The sequence below is a fragment of the Lycorma delicatula genome, chromosome 4, assembly GCF_047948215.1.
Source record: "Lycorma delicatula isolate Av1 chromosome 4, ASM4794821v1, whole genome shotgun sequence".
In the NCBI taxonomy this organism is placed as follows: Eukaryota; Metazoa; Arthropoda; class Insecta; order Hemiptera; family Fulgoridae; genus Lycorma; species Lycorma delicatula.
In genome coordinates, this window is record NC_134458.1 from 131,361,970 (window position 1) to 131,381,112 (window position 19,143).

Sequence of the window (19,143 nt, forward strand, 5' to 3'; positions counted from 1 at the left end):
GAAACACTCCCTTTCTCAGTTCTCATTTGAGAGGACCAAACAGGTGGTAGTCACAAGGTGCTAGATATAAGGCTGTAAGGCAGATGTGACCACACTTCCCACTTGAATTTTTGTAGTAACTCCTTTGTCACATGAGCTGAATGAGGAGTAGCGTTATAATAAAGAAAAACAACCTTCACTCAATTTTCTGTGTCTTCGATCTTTAATGGTTTTATGCAATTTTTTTGAAGTCTCACAGTAAGATTTGGCATTGATTATCGTTCCTTAGGACATAAATTCACTTAAACTCCCTCAGAATCGAAAAAGACTGTCAGAATAACCTTTTGAATATTAGGGAATGTTTTAACTTTTTTGGCTGCGGTGAATTTTTGTGTCTCCATTCATGTGATGCTCTTTTAGTCTTAGAAGTGTAATGAAGTACCCAGCTCTCATCCCCTGTGATGATTTGTTTGAAAAATTGTAGATAGTGGAATAATGTTGAAAAAAAGAAAGAGCAGATGTAAAACGTTTGTGGTTGTCAGTCAACAGATGTGGCACCCATCATGCACACATCTTACAGTAACCAATGAATAATTTCAAACACACTATCATAGCTGATGTTAAGTTCACTTGCAATTTCTCTAATTTTAATGCGCTAGTTACTCAAGATCATTTCATTCATACGTTCCATGTTACCCGTTGTGTTTGCAGTTGGACACCAGCACGCAGTTTGTCACTCACATTTGTTCTTCCATTTCTGGCACCATTTTGTGATCATGGGGCGGCGTATACCTCAACAATTTGACAATGAATTTCACAATTGTAATTTTTTGCCCATAAAAATCGGGCTATCGAATGCACCTGTATGTCGGACAAAACTTCTAGAGGACACGCCATATTGACAACGACACTACACATGTACCGAATGTCGTGCAGAATTGCTGCTGGGAAAGTATTAAGACAATACAACCAGTGCTGCCACCACTAGACATTAATATATCCCTTTCAGTTCAAGAACATGGAAAGGGTGTAACTTATTTTTTGATCCACACACACACACACACACACACACACACACACACACACACACATATATATATATATATATATATATATATATGTGTTTTATATATTTATGTTTTATATATATATATATAAAACAACCTTAAACCACATTCTCTAATTTGTAAACTTAGTGAGAAAATTGTTTATATTTTGTTTAAATTATCCCTTAAAGTTAAGCTTTGTCAACTCTATGCATATTTATTTAATTTTTAAATGATTAATTGTAATTGTTGTAGGTATGTAAATTAGACTAACTTGACTAGGCACAGTTTAAAGAATAAAATTATTGTAAAATAGATTTTGATTCACTCACATTTCATGAAATGAAATAGAAAGATAAATTACTTTAATATTTACAACTTTTTGAAATTATCATCAGGTTATGTGATATAGCAATGCAACCAAAACAACTAGCCAAACTGATGTAGATCCAGTTGCTTTATTTTCTTGTGAAATGTCATTTTTCTTTTACCTTAGGTAAAGGTTGGTACTGCTGGAATGAAAGCTGGTGCCACACAACAGATTAGACAGTTGACATTACATCAGCAGCTGTTAGCATCGCAGCGGAAAATACAATCGCAGAAAGTGACTCAGCTTGGTCAAGTCATGGTTTGTATATTCTCGTGTATACATTTTCTATTGGTAATATGTTGCTGTGTATGCAAATTCTGTGATCAGAATTATTGAAATATGTTTTTTACCATCCCCCTCCATTAAACTTTTGTTCATGGCTGGCGATAACTCTTTTGGTGGGCAATCGGGATTGGAAAATTTACTGGTTTAGATTTTAGAGCTAAATTTTTTATGCTTTTTATTTTAAATTGCCTGAAACAACAGTTGTTTTAATATTTATACGGTTTTATTTAGCTTGCTCCATATCATGTCTTTTTCTATGTTCAGAATCTTGTGATCAATTTTAAATGTACTAATGACTTGCTGGCAAGCTCAAACTTTGCACACACATTCGTTCTAGATAATAGTGCAATGTGGTGCAGAAGAATTTCATGGAAAAGTCACTACATATATTTTTTTTTTTAAATTGTTTGTAAAAAGGCATCAGTTATTTGATTCATGGCCTTTCTATTCTCAATTAAGTTATCACTATATCAGCTCATCAACATTTCTTTGCCCTCCTATTTTGCACTATAGAATATTTGTTAGTGTTGAATATAAATGAATAGTTTAAAATATGAAAACGAAAGAGTACTTATTTGCGGTATATATAGTTTAATGTTCATATTTATAAATTATCTAATAGTGAAATTTGAGTACCTTAAATACCTACAAGCAGCAAAAATTCAAACATAAACATATTATTGGGTGTGAAATTAAGGTCTTGTTAGTATGAAAATAATCAGAGTTGGCTACCATGTACAGAGTTAAAAAATAGAAACAAAAAAAGAATTGTTTATTAACCATGCAAATTGGTAAAGGTTAATCTAAACTTACTTGTAAAACGGATGTCATTTTTCATGGCATTTATATAGTATATGGTATTATATCATCCTATTTTATTTTATTAATTCTATACTTGGGTTGATCGGATTAATACAATTTGTATAGTGCATAGAAATATGATTCTCAAAAGGATTAGTAAAATAAGTATATGGTATTCTCAGATTTTTTTCATAATTATAATATATTAAACTAATTTTGAACAACACATTTCAGTCTATTTTTTTGCACACTGGTTGGTTGTTTTACAGGAATATTCACACAAAAACTATAAAATTGCACCTGTTGTATTTGTATTCATATTTGTTGGTATTTATTATTATTATCTTCTATGATCACATTATCAAAGTCCTCTTCGATGGAACTGTTTGGGCCTTACAGTCCTTCCAATCTTTGTACACTTTCTGTTGTGAGTGTTAGGTGAGTGTTTTTGTTTTTCTCATTTAATTTTATCTTATCTGTGTTGTCTTCAGGTGTAAGGCCAGTTTTCTTTAGATCCTCCCTTATTTTTCTGATCCATCTTCATCCTGACTTGGTGTTTTTTGAGTTGAGTTCTACTGTATTAGCTGTTTCAGAAGTCTTGAATCTTGCATCCTCATGATATGTCCAAAGAGTCCTAGGAGTCCTAGTCTCCTCTTATGCATGGTATCAGTTGTGGGTTCTAACTTTGTACACAACTTTGTTGGGCACAATCCACCACTGCCCGTCTTTCTGGTACTTTTTATTGATACAAGTTCTTCCAATTCTTCTTTTGATTTTTTGGAGTCTGTCTGTCTTTGATTGTTCATTCAGGTGGAAGAGTGTTTCTGCTGTATAAGGGGCTTCTGGTTTTAAAACTGTGTTGTAGTGTCTTATTTTTGTGCTTATTGATGGCATTTTTTGTTGTAAGTTTACCAGGTTAATTTTTGAGCTTTAGCTAGTTTTTTTCCTCTTAATTGGATTAAGGTTTTTTCGTTTAGGTTGTTTGTTATTATTTCTCAGAGGTATTTAAATTAGGTTACTATTTTGATTTTATTACCATTTATGTTTATTTCTTTTAATCATCTTGGTTATTGGGGTAAATTTCTGTCTTTTCAAATGATATTTTGAGATCAATTTTATTTGCAATGTTTTAAAGTTCTAATATCTGTGATTTAGCTTTGTCGATGTCGTTTGCTAGCAGTGCCAAGTCATAGGCGAAACCAAGACAGTTTGTTTTGATTTTTCAGCCTATTTTTACTTTTGGGGGCCATTTATTGAGCCATTCCCTCATTACCATTTCTAAAGCGCAATTGAATAATAGCGGTTAGAGCCCATCACCTTCCCTTGACGCAGTCCAGTTTTAATTTCAAATGGTTTCAAGAGCTCTCCTCTGAATTTTACCTTTGACTTAGTGTTTGTGAGTTTTATAATGTTTATTATTTGGTTTCCGAGGTGTCTTAGAATTTTTAGTAGGGATTCTCTGTGGATGCAGTCATAAGCTTTTTTGAAATGTACAAATGTTATCACCATGATTCTATTTCTTTTGCTGTTGTAATCCGTTGTTAGCTTGAGACTCATGGTCTGGTCTGGTCTGGACAGCTAGTCTAGACCAAGGATCTTCTAGTTCTTTCTCAAGTTGTGAATGGATCCTGTTGAGGATGATTCTTGAAAGAATTCTGTATCTTTTGTCTAGGAGTGAGATTCCCCTATATTATTGTTAGGGTCTGTTTTGTCTTCTTCTTTGTGTAGTGGATGGATGGGGGCTGCCGTCCAGTGTTCTGGTAATTCTATGATCCAGATGTTGACAAGCTGTTGATGAAGGGAAATTTTTGCTAATCTTCCTGCATCTCTACAAATTTCTGATCTTCTCCCACTGATTTATAATTCTTCATCTCACCCAGTGCTTGATAAACTTATTTTATTGTGGGAGGGTTTATGTTTTCTGGTGGCATTGTTATTGAGGTGTTGGTATTGAAGTTTAGGAGTTGTGTCTGTTCTTCACAATTTAGAAGTAAGTTGAAATATTTAGCTAGGATTTCCACATTGTCTTTATTGTTATGGGCCAGTTTACCATTTTCATTCTTTATTATAGTAGGGTTGGGGGTTCGTATTTTTGGAGCTTACTTTTGAAGGTTTTGTAGTAATCTCTTGACTGTGTTTTATTGAATCTTTTTCTATTCACTTCAGTATGTCTTACTGTGTTGTCTTTTTATTCTCCTTAAGAGTTCAGGTGGTTTCTTTTCTTTGTTTTACTAGATTTTGGAAGGATGTTTCCAATTTTTGGGATTGCTGAATAGCCATGCTCAGTATTTTTTCTAGACTTAAAATCACCCGAGTAGACTGCAGGATGAGGTTATATTTGGATTACTGACGTTGGCCATGATATAACTGGTGGTTTATATATATTTGATTTCGAATAGATTTTGGTCAAGATGATTTACATATCACTCAGCCGAAGTCAGTAAAATTTCCTGCAAAATACTTTTACAGTAATAGTGAAAGAAAAATGTTTCCTATGGTAGTATGGGCTTCCACTGTACACAAGATGCAGGACAGAACTATAGATAATGCCATTGCTTATTTAGGAAAAAAATTATTTGCAGAAGGTCAGGTGTATATTACTCGTAGCTGAGTGAGATTGAAGGACTCCAAATTGAAGAGTTGGATTGCACTAAGCTTACTGGAGAAAAGAAATGTAACAATGATGTATTAACAGAAATAGAGCGAATGTGAGCATATCATCTGAGATGAAACATTTAATTTTAGATAAATAATTGGGAATACGTAGATATTTTCATAAGGGCATTTTTCTCAAGTTCTATAAAAAATAACTGCAAGGGTAATAGTTGTTTGTACAAAAAAGCAAGTATTTAACAAAATTATTCTTCTTTTACATTTAATAATAAAAGCATAGAATATCCTCAAAATATTACTTAATAAATTTTATAATCAGGGCGCTCCAACACCATGCTTTTATTATTTTTAATAAAAGATTTTAAATGAAGTTATAATTTGAGTTACCAATTAATGTAGTCTATATATGTTTTAAATTTGTTTAGAATTCTTTACATAACAATTTCTCAATGTTGTATAACCTAGTTCAAATATTATGAATAAATAGGTAACAAGTAATATGAATAAATGGGTAACATTTTCTATAAAGGAAGATTATTTCCTTCTTTTAGTCCATTTTTTATTTATATCATTTATATTTTTCAAGTATAATAATTTAGTTTATTTATAAACTAATATTTATTCTTTCTTATTTATTTAATTATTTTTGTGTGTGTGTATATATATATATATATATATATATATATATATATATATATACATACACACACACACATACATACAATTTTTCCATTATTATAATTATTTAATAATCAAAATAGCCATTTAGTTTTAAATTTTAAATAAAATTTGTGTTAACAGTTGAGCGTTATTTTTGTTTCCTAGCTTTCACTGTTTTATGTACTAGCCATCAAATAATAAAAGAAAAATTTAAGTTAGTGTGTTGTTAGTTTGATGTTAAATATATAGTATTCTATTTTGAATTATATTATAAACCACTTACTGTAGAATATTGAGTTAAGACATATGTTACCATAATTATTAGATATTTCAAAATTGTGCAGGTATGATATATTTTTTTTAAATAAAGATACTTTGTATTAAAAAACTTCTTGTGTATATATATAAAAGCAATGAATATTACTTACATTTTTTCATATTAACAGGTTGCTGGTAAAACTGGTGTTCCAGCTCAATTAATTGTTCAATCTCAGAAGCCTATGTCCACAACAATGACTATGCAGCAAATACAACAAGTTATAAAACATGTTCAACCACAACATATAACTCATGTATGTATTATAGTGACAATTTAAATGGTAGAAATAAATAGTTTCTTTTTTTTTAACATTTTCATTTTTAACAAGTTTGATAGTTTAATTATATAATTTTACAAACATATAAAATATTTATTATGTTTAATGATACTAATAAATAACAAAGTATACAGACTTTACAGATACCTGAAAAGAAACTAAATTATAAAAGACAAAGTAGTAGTAATTAAAGTAGACAGACTTTTGATGTGGTAAAATTCATAACTTCACTTCTCAAGGACTGGGGCTGGGGCATCTGTCTGTGGCTTAAAATCATTCTAAATAGTTTAATCGCTTGCTGCTTTTATTCATTATCTTTGTACTTCAGCAGAGATCTCTGCTTCATCAGAAGGAACATCCATGTGTGTGTATATATATATATATATATATATATATATATATATATATATATATAAAACTGCTTAAACATAACTTTCATTTCATTCATTAATCAATAAATTTTAATAGTTAAATTTTATATCAGGATCTGAAAAGCTGAGGAAATAAAGAGCAACTACCAAAATTTTAACAGCTTTTTGTAGTTACTTTTTATTTGCAAAAAAAAAAATAATAATGAATACAATAAAAATAATTTTTTAATAAAACAGTAGTGTATAATAAGATAATTGGTGAAGTAGACTGTGAAAAAAGATTTGTTCAATATTTTGCTTAATTTTGTCCCCCCCACATCAGTAAAAAAAAGGGTTCATATAAACATATTTCCAGAAGTGCTTGTTTCAGTTTTTTTTTTTAAGAATGTGTGCCTTAAGAATGAATTTAATATATTTTATTCCAATTTTACCTCATGTTTAATCTAATTTTCTAATAAATTTAATTTTTTTAAAATTGTGGTTTTTGCTTATGTCAATTATTTAATCATTAATGTCTTAGAAATTTTTCAATACAATTATTTTTATTAGAAACTCTATATTATTATTTTTATTAAAAAAAAAAAAAAAATACATATCTTGAATGCTCTTTCTTAGAAGTCATGAGGATAAGATTGTGAACTGATAAAAATAATATTAGAATAAAATATAATATCATTTATAAAATTAAAGGCTAAGAAACAGTTTCATTTCCATTGATTCTGCATCAGAAAGAGTCTTCAGTGTTCAATGAAGGGGCAAAACAGAAACTGGAAGTATTATTATTATTAATTAGCTTAAATATAGCTTTAATTATCCTGCAATAGGTTAGTACTAGCGGTGTCAGTGGAAGCGGTACTGCACAAGCTGGTCAAGTTCAGCCTCAGGTCATATCTCATGCAGTACTAACGAAGACTGGGCAAGGAACTGTAACTACTCTTGGTTCTACAAGAGTTATACCTGTAGCTACTACTCAACAATCTCTTAAACAAATACAGGTAGAGTTGTTTTATTAGTATGAATTTTTATTTGATTAAAAAATAGTTATTTTTTTTAAAGAAAATTGTAATTATTACACGTAATAATGTGTAATAATAAATTATATTTAGTATCTCTAACTTAATATTTTGTATAGAGACTAAATATTTTGTATATAAAATATTAAAATATATATATGTATTTTTGCACTTTGTTATTTTAAGCATTAATTTCATTTGCTGTTGCATATCATTACTAGAATGTATGTACGCTTGGTTGGATTTATCACAAATTCATGTATTCTACATGTTCATAACCCAATTGATCTCAAAGTTTTTGAATATTTACCTGTTATCCACAGCTCGTGTAAAGACTTTACATTAGCATTAAATGTGGGTTACAGTTGATCTTAGCTATATTCTGTCTGACTGCCTTTCAGCCAGCATGACCATGTAAACATTTTACTGGATCATTTTTTATCAACTGGCTGGCAACATGCTTCATTCCTGGTGGAATCTCATTGTTGCTTCTTAATGAATTCTAAAAATTCATGTCAAATGAACAAATATTCATGATGTAATAAAGATAAAATCAAGTTTTAAATAATATTCAACTTTTTTTTAAATAAATAAAAATGCATAAGACAGTAATCAAAATATAACATTTACATAACTTATACTACAAAACATAAGAAACTATCACTGTCAATTAATGGGAGATGACTAAAGAAATTAAACAATTGCCAAATGAAACAAAAATTAAATTATTTAAAATGCTGTTAAATGAAAACTACATTTTGAAGTTTTTTGTTGATACATTATGATATTGCACATTTGTTTAAACTAAAGAATTGTTTTTAAAATTATCCTTATATAACACTAGAAGTAAATATTTTTAAAAATATTTGAAGTGCTAATTATAAAGTAATAAGCATCGATCTGATGTTCATAATATTTCATATTTTACTTGTAGGTTGTAACAGCTTCTCAAGGTTCTGGTGTTAGAACATCTGTATCAAACGTTTCATTAGATTCTACTGGTCGACCTAATGTCAGTGTTGCTGCTGGTGGATTAAGTGGCACTATTAAGGTTGGCTCTACTGTCAGTCAACAAGCCTTATTGTCACAGGTAATTTTTTTTATGCAGATTTATAATAAATTAACATAGAATCTCAGAATGCCATGTAACAGTAATATAGATTTTTATTTACAATTGCTGTTAGTAATTTAATGATTGACTTTTGTAGAGTTCCTGTATTTTTCATTATGTTTTTCTCAAAACAAATTATACACCGGCAGATATATTATACATTTTAAAAAATTATTATATAATGCATTGTGGTTACTACTAAATTGTTACATTTTTGCATCAGTCTATTAATGTCTGCGGAATATTTTACCACTATTAAATAATTCTGTTTACTAGTGTGGAGATATTTAACCATATTGTCTAATTAATGAAATTTAGAGTTCTAAGAAAATTGACCATTTTACTCATTTACATAGTTGTTTTATATAAAAGAATTTTTTAACTAATTTATTACAGTGATCAAACGTATAACTTCCCAGAGTTGGCATCTAAATATCAACAGACACAGATCTGATCTAATAAATAGCCATATCAGGGTTGGCAAGAATCAGTAAGTTTCATAATTACTATTTTCCAATATAGAGTTCATCATCACCTTCACAAGTGTTAAGTTCGAATGTTTCCACATTATCTTTCATTCTAAACTACAGTCTCAGGTCAACCATTTCTGAGATGTGTGGTTGTGGTTAATTAAAACCCAACCACCAAAGAACACCAGTACCCACGATCTAGTATTCAAATCTGTATAAAAGTAACTGCTTTTACTAGGATTTGAACATTGGAACTGTCAACTTCAAAATCAGCTGATTTCCAAAGACAAGTTTACCACTAGACCAACCCAGTTGGTCAAGTCATGTATTTGTGTAGGTAAATTGAAACATTTAGTAATATTGGCACTCACGCCATGATGCATTTCAGAAAAAATATTTGTAATTTAATTCTGTTTAGGATGTTAATTTTCTAAACTTGATGAGCAGTTAAGAGTAAAATAATCTTTAAAAATGTGTTTCCATAATATTCATAATAAGTCGCTAATATCCAAATAATTGACGCCAGTTCCACTTCTTTTTTCTCAGTGAAATTAACAGCAAGTTAAATTTTGTAAACAAATGACTGCTGTTTATACATACAGCATTTAGAGATGTGATAATGAAAAAAAGGCAGTGGTTTCTATTCACAGCTCTGAAGAAAATAATTGAATACATTAGCAGGTAAAGATATAGTATACCACATTCTATGTTCTCTTTCTCTATTGGAGGGAGATTGGATTTTTCATATTTAAAATTGCTTTAAAGGTGGATTTATGTATGTATATATATATATATATATATATATAAAATCTATGACAATTTAATTCCCAGAATGGCTGAATGATGTCACTTGGATGAGGTTATATTATGTGTTAGTAATCTTATTTATATATGTTTTAAGTAATGTGTATATGAACCTTAAACCAATTATTAGTTGGATATTGGAAAACAATAAAGATCTACCATTAAATTTTAGCCTAAAAATGATTAATAAAAATTTAGATCAATGTATTAACATTAAACTTTGTGGGAAATTAAGCGGTAGACAGAACTCTTTAACTGCAGAAGTAGACTGTCAAAAGTAAAAATTGCTGGTAAAATGATTAGTGGTCCTGAACAGATGTTAGATATTGTTCAAAAGAAAAGACCTAAATTGTGTCCAACAAATACAACATCCATTATGGCAGTACAAAGTCATGTGTGCTTATTGCTTGGCAAAAAAAAAATCACTTGCCAAATTGACATGTCATCCTGTTCCGTCACTCACCTTAGCTGTCTTATAATTTCTGGCGGCTACAAAAATCAAAAACTTTGCCAGTAGAATGGGTATTTTTTTACCCTACCAAAATCCAACATAACATATGAACTCAAGCATATTCCAGAAAAAAAATTTCAGGACTTTTTGGAGAAATTGGAACAATATCTAGACTATTATATAGATGCACAAGGGAAATAATTCAGAGACGACTGTACTCGCTAACACAGCTGTGAATATCTACCATATTGGCCCGAATATAAAACTACATTTTTTTCTGTGTACTTATAAAAACTATATTTGTCTTTTATGTGCAGCGTAACATATAAGGACATTAGTAAGAGGACTTTATACTGGTTTTTGCATTTACAAAACTGGCTTGTTATGAGAAAAACACGTGCACATCAGCAAAGCTCTAGGTCAAAACTAAACTGACATTTTTCTAGCTTTGTCATCGATAGGTTCGTTCAGACAAGCATGAATTAATTCCATGCATTATTTCTTCTTTTTTTTAATGTGCATATCAGCGTATGTGAATTTTGCAACAGTGGATTTATCAGATTTGTTACTTTTTAATTTATTATAATGTTATAGTCACATGAACATAATTCGTTCATAACTCGGAGCGCATGCGCATTCATATTCTGTTCATTACCGCACTGGTAGATGGGAGTAGTTTTAGGTTACCTATCATGGCAGAAAGTATTGAAAGGAGAGTGTCATTGCTATTGCAGATAAATAAAGGAGAGCGAAGAAGTTATGAAGCGAACTTCAAATTATGTGTTTTGTGTGAAGCAAAACATAATAATAACGTACAAGCTTCTAAAATGTTTGGTGTTTCTGAATGCAATATTGGACTTTGGTGAAAAGAAGAAAAACTTCAAAAAGCCGGTGCAACATGGAAACCATTCAGAGGACCCAAAAATGGGAAATTTGATGCAATTGATAAGCATGTGTTTCTATATGTGCAGGAGAAATGAAATGAAGACTTGCCAATAAGTCACGAATGATGCGCTGTTCTGGATGGTACTTGCGACACTGTACAACTCTTGCTCAGCGTCTACTGCCAGATTATACAGATGATTTGATCACATATCAACGTTATATAATTAAGCTGAAGAAAGAGCATAATTATCTTCTTGGCCAGATGGCAAGTGCTGACCAAACCCCAGTTTTTTTTTTTTTTTTTTGGCATGCCATTAAATGTTACTGTAAGGGTGTGTAAATAGTATTGCTTAGACATACAGACAATGAAAAGCCACTCATTACAGTCATGTTAGCAGTTACCGCAGATGGAAGAAAACTTCCACCTTATGTCATATTAAAGAGAAAGACACTGCCAAAGGAACAGTTGCCAGCTGGAGTTATTTCCAGAGCACAGGAGAAGGGATGGATGACAGAACTGATGGCAGATTGACTGAAGGTAGTTTGGAGACGTTGACCAAGTGTTTTACTACGGCAGAGGGGCATGCTAGTTCTGAATTCATTTTGTGGGCACACAACAGAGAATATAAAGAAGTAGGTTGCTGAAATGAACACTGATCTTGTTGTGATCCATGGGGGAATGACTTCCAAACTTCAGGTCCTTGACGTTGTTGTCAATAAGCCTTTTAAGGATCATCTTTGGAAGGAATACAATGCCTATTGTGGCATTGTCCCCTTAATGGGGACCATGGGTTAACTCCAACAGGCAAGTTGAAAGAAATCAAGCCTACAACTATTGGCCAAATGTATAACCACAGCTTGGAGTGCGATCAAATGTGAAGCAATCGTCAAAGGGTTTAAGAAGTGTTGTGTTTCTAATAAGGTTGATGGTACTGAAGATGACAAACTGTGGAAAGACTCTAGCTCTGAATCTAGTTCCCTTAGTGAAGATGAACTGGAAGAGGAGGAGGAGGAAGTTGATGATTGAGAATGATAACCTAATTACATTTTATGTTAAAATAGAAATGTTGATGTTGATTTTTAATTTTACTTTAAGATATGTTTATTATTTATTTATAGATGAAATTTCAATGTGTTTGATTAAATATGTGTGAAAGCAGTTTTGAATGTGACTATTATTTTTTTCTAATAAACACCCCTCAAAAACTCAGGGTCATCTTATATGTGAGGCCATCTTATATTTGGGCCAACACAGTATTTATTTACAGGTGCATGGAATTAAATTGTCTTTCCTCATATTTATGCAGTGGAGAAAGCTAGGTATAAAAATTTTATAGATAAATCTTCAGTATTTATCTAGTATTAAGCAGTATTTAATGTTGATTTGTAAACTGTTCACAGCGTAACATCACAAAAAGAAATGATGAGACATTTAGTAAATAGAAAAATAGCTGTTGATTCAGTAAAATTAACAACTTTGCTGTTTTTCATCACAATTCCCAGCTATAGTATTAATGTTCTTCCATCATTATATTAGTTCATTATGCAGCAAAAAAAGTTTTTATTTTGATGTCTCATCAGTATATTAATCTCTTAATCGCTGTGATATTTATTGAAACCATATAATAATTTAAATAGATAGGCTCTCAAACAAACAAACATGATAGATTAAGGATTGGGCTCCAAAGTAGATAAGTAGTACCTCCCAGCCTAATTTTTCTCCAGTTACAATTATTGATTTTACAGGTGCAGATGAACATTACTCAGGAAAGAAACACTTTCTCTTTTCTTAAACACCCTTATAATTGTTCACATTTACTAAGTAACATGTTTTAAAAATTATGATTTGCTTTGATCATAATTTTATAATACAATTGTATCATAACAATACAAACAAACAAATTTACTATAACTTTTTTATTAGGTTTCAGCAGCACTTCAACAAGGCCAAGGAATTGCTGTGCGACAGAGTCCTGTTCGCTTAGCTACTTCAAGTGGTGGTACACCACTTGTAGCTGTTGCCGTTAGTCAGGCCCCAACTATGTTGACTTTACCAACGCATCAAGGTACTACTGAAGGCGTAAGCAAAGTACTTCCTCAGTTATTGTCTAGAAACAACACTAATCAAGAATAAATAAACATTAGTATTCATTTATACTTTGTCTGTCTGGCCTAAATTTTATTTTATGTATACTGTTCCTACTTGATCTTCAGTTTTGAATTTTTAAGAGTTAAGAATGTGTGCTGTTCATTTGGTTTATGTCAACAATTAGGTTTAATCTAAGTAAAATATTTGCATAGATGTAAGAAATATTTTTAAGGAAAAAAGGTTTTTGTTGTTTGCTTTTATTTTAACACAAGGTTTATTACTGTGTTAAGGTTTTAAATATGTACTATGTTGTAAAGAGCTCATAATCTACAGGTACAATTAGTTTAAAAATGTTGCAGTATAATTTTTTGTATTGCAATAAAATTGTACATTATCTGAATAACACTACTAATAATGAGCTAATTATAAACTTTGATTGCCATAGCGTAACAATTGTTAATTAATTTCTTCTCAAAATTAATAATGTATTAACTTCATTCAACAAATGTTTGATAGGTTTTTTTTATTATTGGAATATTTATATTTTATCATAATTTGGTAAGAATTTTGAATTTGAAAGTTAACAGTTCTAGTTATGATAAGAGGATACTTGATATTTATTATGTCTAGATTTAAATGAAAAAATGTGACGTTTGATTTCCATTTTCTTGAATTGTTTTAATACATTTTGTAAAAAATATGATTAGCAGAAATTGACTGTAACTGTAACTGTTGTTGTACATACAGTTGTTAAAGTTAAAATTTTTAGTGTAGTTTAATGAATATGTTATTAGCTCTTTTTACTTAAAAAAGTGCTTTTTGTTTTCTTTTTTACAATTATGTGTAGAGTACTCTTATAATATTTGTAAAATTAGGATAAGTTACTAAATATTGTTGTAATATTAGTTGTAGTTATAATTAAGATTACATTCATTTTTGTTTCTAGCAAATTTCTTTAATTTTAAAGCATCCTTAGTTAATGTATTCATCTCTTGTCGATTGTAATTGTTAAAATCAGGTAAGAATGAGATTACACTTTGACAGTGATGTACATTGGTAAGGGAGCAGCTAGGGAAAATTGAAGTTATTACATCACTATATACTACGGTATGTCAAACATATGTATGTTCTTTCCCTATGATTTTCTCTCCTGTTCAGTTAATATGTGCATCGCTGGGTCAGTCTCATTTTTAACTGTACTGTCTAGTAATAACAGTAATATATTACATATTTTTATTTATAACAAAGGTAATACATATGTATTTTTTTTTTAAAAAGGAGTATACTAAAGTTATGTTATTAATATAATGTTTAATTATAAGTTTAGATCAGTGCAGTAGAGGACTTTATTTATTTTTTTTTAGATTGTTTAATTATGATCTTGTTCTTTTTTTTGCTAAAACTTCAATAAATTTCCTTTTTTTTAAGTGATGAAAAATTATTTTCTTTTAACAATGAGCATTGTTCTTTTTCTTCCATTTACTGTCTCTAATGGAATTAGAGATGTATATTTTTTCTGTGCTTCCATTATAGTTGTAATCTAATCTTCATTTATTTGTGTAAAAGTTTAAAAAAAGTTTTACTTAGCAACTAAATAAAACCCATTTTATTTGATATTATTCATTACATGGTACTCCCCTGAATTTGCATTTTAAAGTTTTTTTAATTAATACACTAAATGGGTTTATATAATGTTACATATAATAGCCAAAATTATTGAGTAACTTTTTGGCTGAGTGAAACAGATTTTCATTTAAGATGTTTGCCAAAAATTTAGTAAAGGTGTAATTTTAATAAAATATTTTTTGACAAATTTTCTTGCGTGTGTATGAAAGAATATTTCATTAATAATTTTGTGTAATTGAAATTATATTTTGAATAGTGTACACAAAATTTATATATATTTTTTTCTCTTATTTTATCCTTTATTATGTTATTTGCTATTATTGCTACACATTACAAATAAACCACTTCTTGAATGTGTAACTGAATATCTTCATAATTTTCAAGGTCAAAGCAAGAAGCCAAGTGATAGTATTATTAGATCCAAGAAACAGGTATTTATCAGGTATTATCTAAAAAAGGTTACAATCTAAAAAAATATTGTACTTCCTAAGTAAAATCGTAATTTGTGTTTAGTCATGAATTAGTATGCTTACTTGCTACTAGGTCAGAATTAAAAATCTTTTCACAATAGAGTTAGTATCACTATTGTATGGTTACCTGTCCCTGAGGCAAGTCCATTCCACCATGTCAATTTTTCAATTTTATCCATCCAGCTTTGCTGGAATTAAAAACAGATCAAAATAATATTTTCACTGGTTTTATAATTCAGTCAAAATAAGTATGCTGTGTGTAAATTCTTTCAAATTGGCTCAAATGAGGCAGTTTCAAATTGACTACATTTTGTTCAAAAGAATGACAGATTTTACTTTATTAGTAATAATATCAGATATTCTATGCTTACCATATCAGATGGGGAATTTTATTTGATCATTTCCTGTTGCTGCTTTCATTGAGGTGTCTCCATCAAACCAGAATAACACTATATTTTCTTTTGCTTTGAAAATAATGAAAATATTTGGTACTAATTAAAATAAAACCTATAAATATACTATTATACATCATTTCTCTAATTATTAAAACATTTTTTAAACGTTTATCAGAGGATGGATGATTTTTTTACCATTTTTCTGAAAACGACCTTTTTTTGATCGTATTCTTACCACTACTAAATCCTGTTTGTTTTTTACTTTCATTATTTTAGTTTTTTGTATTTACTCTCATTGCATACTCTTGCATATTAAAATATTGCTACGATATCTTTAATTCTAAAATGTTTGTAAAATAATCCTAAAGTTTTGTACAAAATGGGAATTATAAAAAAAAAATAATAAAAAACTAAATTTGAGAGGAAAATGCATTCAGAAATAAATAAGGGATATTGAACTGAGACTATATAATTCATATAATCTTAATTCAATAATCAACAATGGTTTTTTACTACTCGGTAAAAATTAATAAAATTACAGTAATCATTTTATTTTACCTGAATAAAACTATCCAATTCCTTCACTAAAATAGAAGTTTAAAATAAAAAGTAAACCATGACCACATAAAAATAATAAAAAAAACCTAAAATTAACTGTACTGTATTAACCTTACTGTTTTGCGAGTGATGTACTAAATCAACAAAGTATTGTAAACATCTGGACCCAACTACATTGTACAAAAACATACATAACAAACTTCACTTGGACAGCTTGCACCTGGTGTAGAGATCTGGTTAAATGCGAGATTGGATAGTTAGTGTCATGTAAGTTATAATATAAAAATCAACCTTACCAAAATATCATTTGATGATTTGTAAATTTCACTACAGATTCTTTTGACTTTGCTTAAAAATATTGTTAATTTAATAAATTTTCAGTAAATCATAAGTGAAAAAATATATATTTATACTTTGAGAAGCTTTATTGATTTTTTAAGTAAAAGTTTGTTTTTTTATAAGATATTTACAAATATTTTCATCCTTTTTTACACAACTATAATTAAAAATTCTTTAATACAAAGAAATTTGTATATATTTAATTAACTTTATTTGCAAAAAAATTCACTAATTTACAAGTTTTTAAACAGTTTTTGGAATCAGGTTTATTTTATTTTTGGGTTATTTTTTATAATCTAATTATTTACGTTAATGAGAAGTAATATGTGTAACTGTTCTTAAAAGGGGACCTTGGGGTTAAAACTATAAAAAAAATTATCTTCTTTAAAAGATAATGGTGTGGTATTTTTCATATCTATAAAATGATCTCATCTTAAACAAAAACAAAAACCATAGTAGTTGCTAGTATTAATAATTAAATAACATCAGTCTTTTCAAAAAACAATACATGATGAATCATTATATGAGGATATGTGATAAAATTAAGAAAAAAAGACTATATAAGCTGATTCCACCAGTGTGACTTTGCAGTGATAAGGATATTTTTATAATTCCAGCAGCCCTTTAAGTACTGACCATGTGAAACTGCTATTATCTCATTTGAATTTAACCTGTATATATTAGGATGTAGTGTTAATTTTTTTACTAATTTGATCACTGTCCCTGTATTGTTGATCACTCCTTTCTGTGCCCTTCCCTTTCCTAATTCTTCGTCCTTCTTTGGATATTTACTATGTAAGTGCTTCACATATACGCTGGTTTGACTGTTGCACCGTCCTTACACATTCTTAAAAGCCGTTGGGGCAGCCACTTCTTTATTGGTACTCATGATGTAATAATAATAACTCTGCCTCTGGGACTGTATAGGAAATCTCTTTCTTTTCTGGGGATTACAGAACTGGGAATTCTGCAATTACCAGACTAAAAATAATAAGAAGAAAATGGCAGACTTGTGGCTGAGGTGCCTATCAAGTGGTTAGGCCTCTATTGCTAAAATCTAATCTAGAATTAATTTTAGTTTTACTGGGCTAAATTATAAGTGTTAGGTTGAATAATTTTTTACATATATTACAATAATTTGTAGTAAGTAGATATCTGTATCAATTAATTTATTTGTAACTTAACAGATTTTCCTGTTTATTATTATTCAATGTTAATGTTCAAAAGCTTTAATATTATTAATATTAAAAAAAAAAAAAAGAACTAATAACTGATTATGGACTAATCAAATTACTGTGTAATTTATTATGGTTGTTACTGGTACTAATAACATTTTGTTTATTATATAAATAGAAATAAAAATATATTTGAAATTTATCATGTAAATTTTGAAAATGAGATGTACAAAGGAATCCATACGTATTTTTAGTTTTTGTATCGACAGAATTTTATTATAAATTATTTTCTAATGAAACATTTCTCTTTAAAATGCTTATTGTATATATTTCTGTGTGAATGTTATTTGTATATAAATTAATTTTGTACATAACATTATCTTAGATATGAAATTAGAATAAAAGTTGATTAAAAAATAATCCTTATTTATAAAACATTTATATTAAACCAAATATAAGTTTTTAAGTGATATCTCAGTTTAGGAATTTTTTAAATTGTTTGTGCTTACACTAAGAAATTTGTCACTCAAATTATAATTGTCATTATTTTTTACTCTAGTAAAATGTAAATAATGTAATATTTAACATAAATTAAAAAAATGTATTATAATTTCAGAAAATCTCTTTTGTATTGTCAATTAATTAATCATAAATTTAAAAAAAGAATTCAGTTTTTGTACTCAAAGCCATTTGATTTTAATTAGTAATATTAAAATGTATATAAAAATGTAACTTTAGTTTTAAACAGTTGTCTTTATTTATAAAACATTTAATCTTTATTAAACAAAAAATAAAAAATAAATAAATTAATTTTGTTATTTACCCTTAATGTAAATAATAATTCATGTTATATTCTAATAGTAATCTGGTAATTTTATTAGTTAAATTAGTATTTTTGTATGTTGTATTATACTTAATAAAATTGTATATAAAACATTGTGTATAAAATAATGATATTGTTATGTTTAATGCCTAAATGTTTTTTCTTCATAAATTAGGCTGTAAACAGGTGCTTTTATTGTTTTTAAGTACTTTG

At 28.9% G+C, this 19,143-nt stretch overlaps 1 protein-coding gene across 3 annotated transcripts in view; it reads left to right on the forward strand.

The window, feature by feature from the left end:
• Positions 1-18,762, forward strand: part of dom (domino helicase) — a 209,334-nt gene extending 190,572 nt beyond the window's left edge. For all 3 annotated transcript variants that reach the window (XM_075364173.1, XM_075364174.1, XM_075364175.1), the window contains 5 exons: positions 1,522-1,653; positions 6,201-6,326; positions 7,546-7,716; positions 8,669-8,824; positions 13,380-18,762. In XM_075364173.1, the coding sequence (XP_075220288.1) occupies positions 1,522-1,653; positions 6,201-6,326; positions 7,546-7,716; positions 8,669-8,824; positions 13,380-13,589 (795 nt within the window). In that variant the 3' untranslated portion in view covers positions 13,590-18,762. The remainder of the gene's footprint in view (positions 1-1,521; positions 1,654-6,200; positions 6,327-7,545; positions 7,717-8,668; positions 8,825-13,379) is intronic.
• Positions 18,763-19,143: the final 381 nt, after the last annotated feature.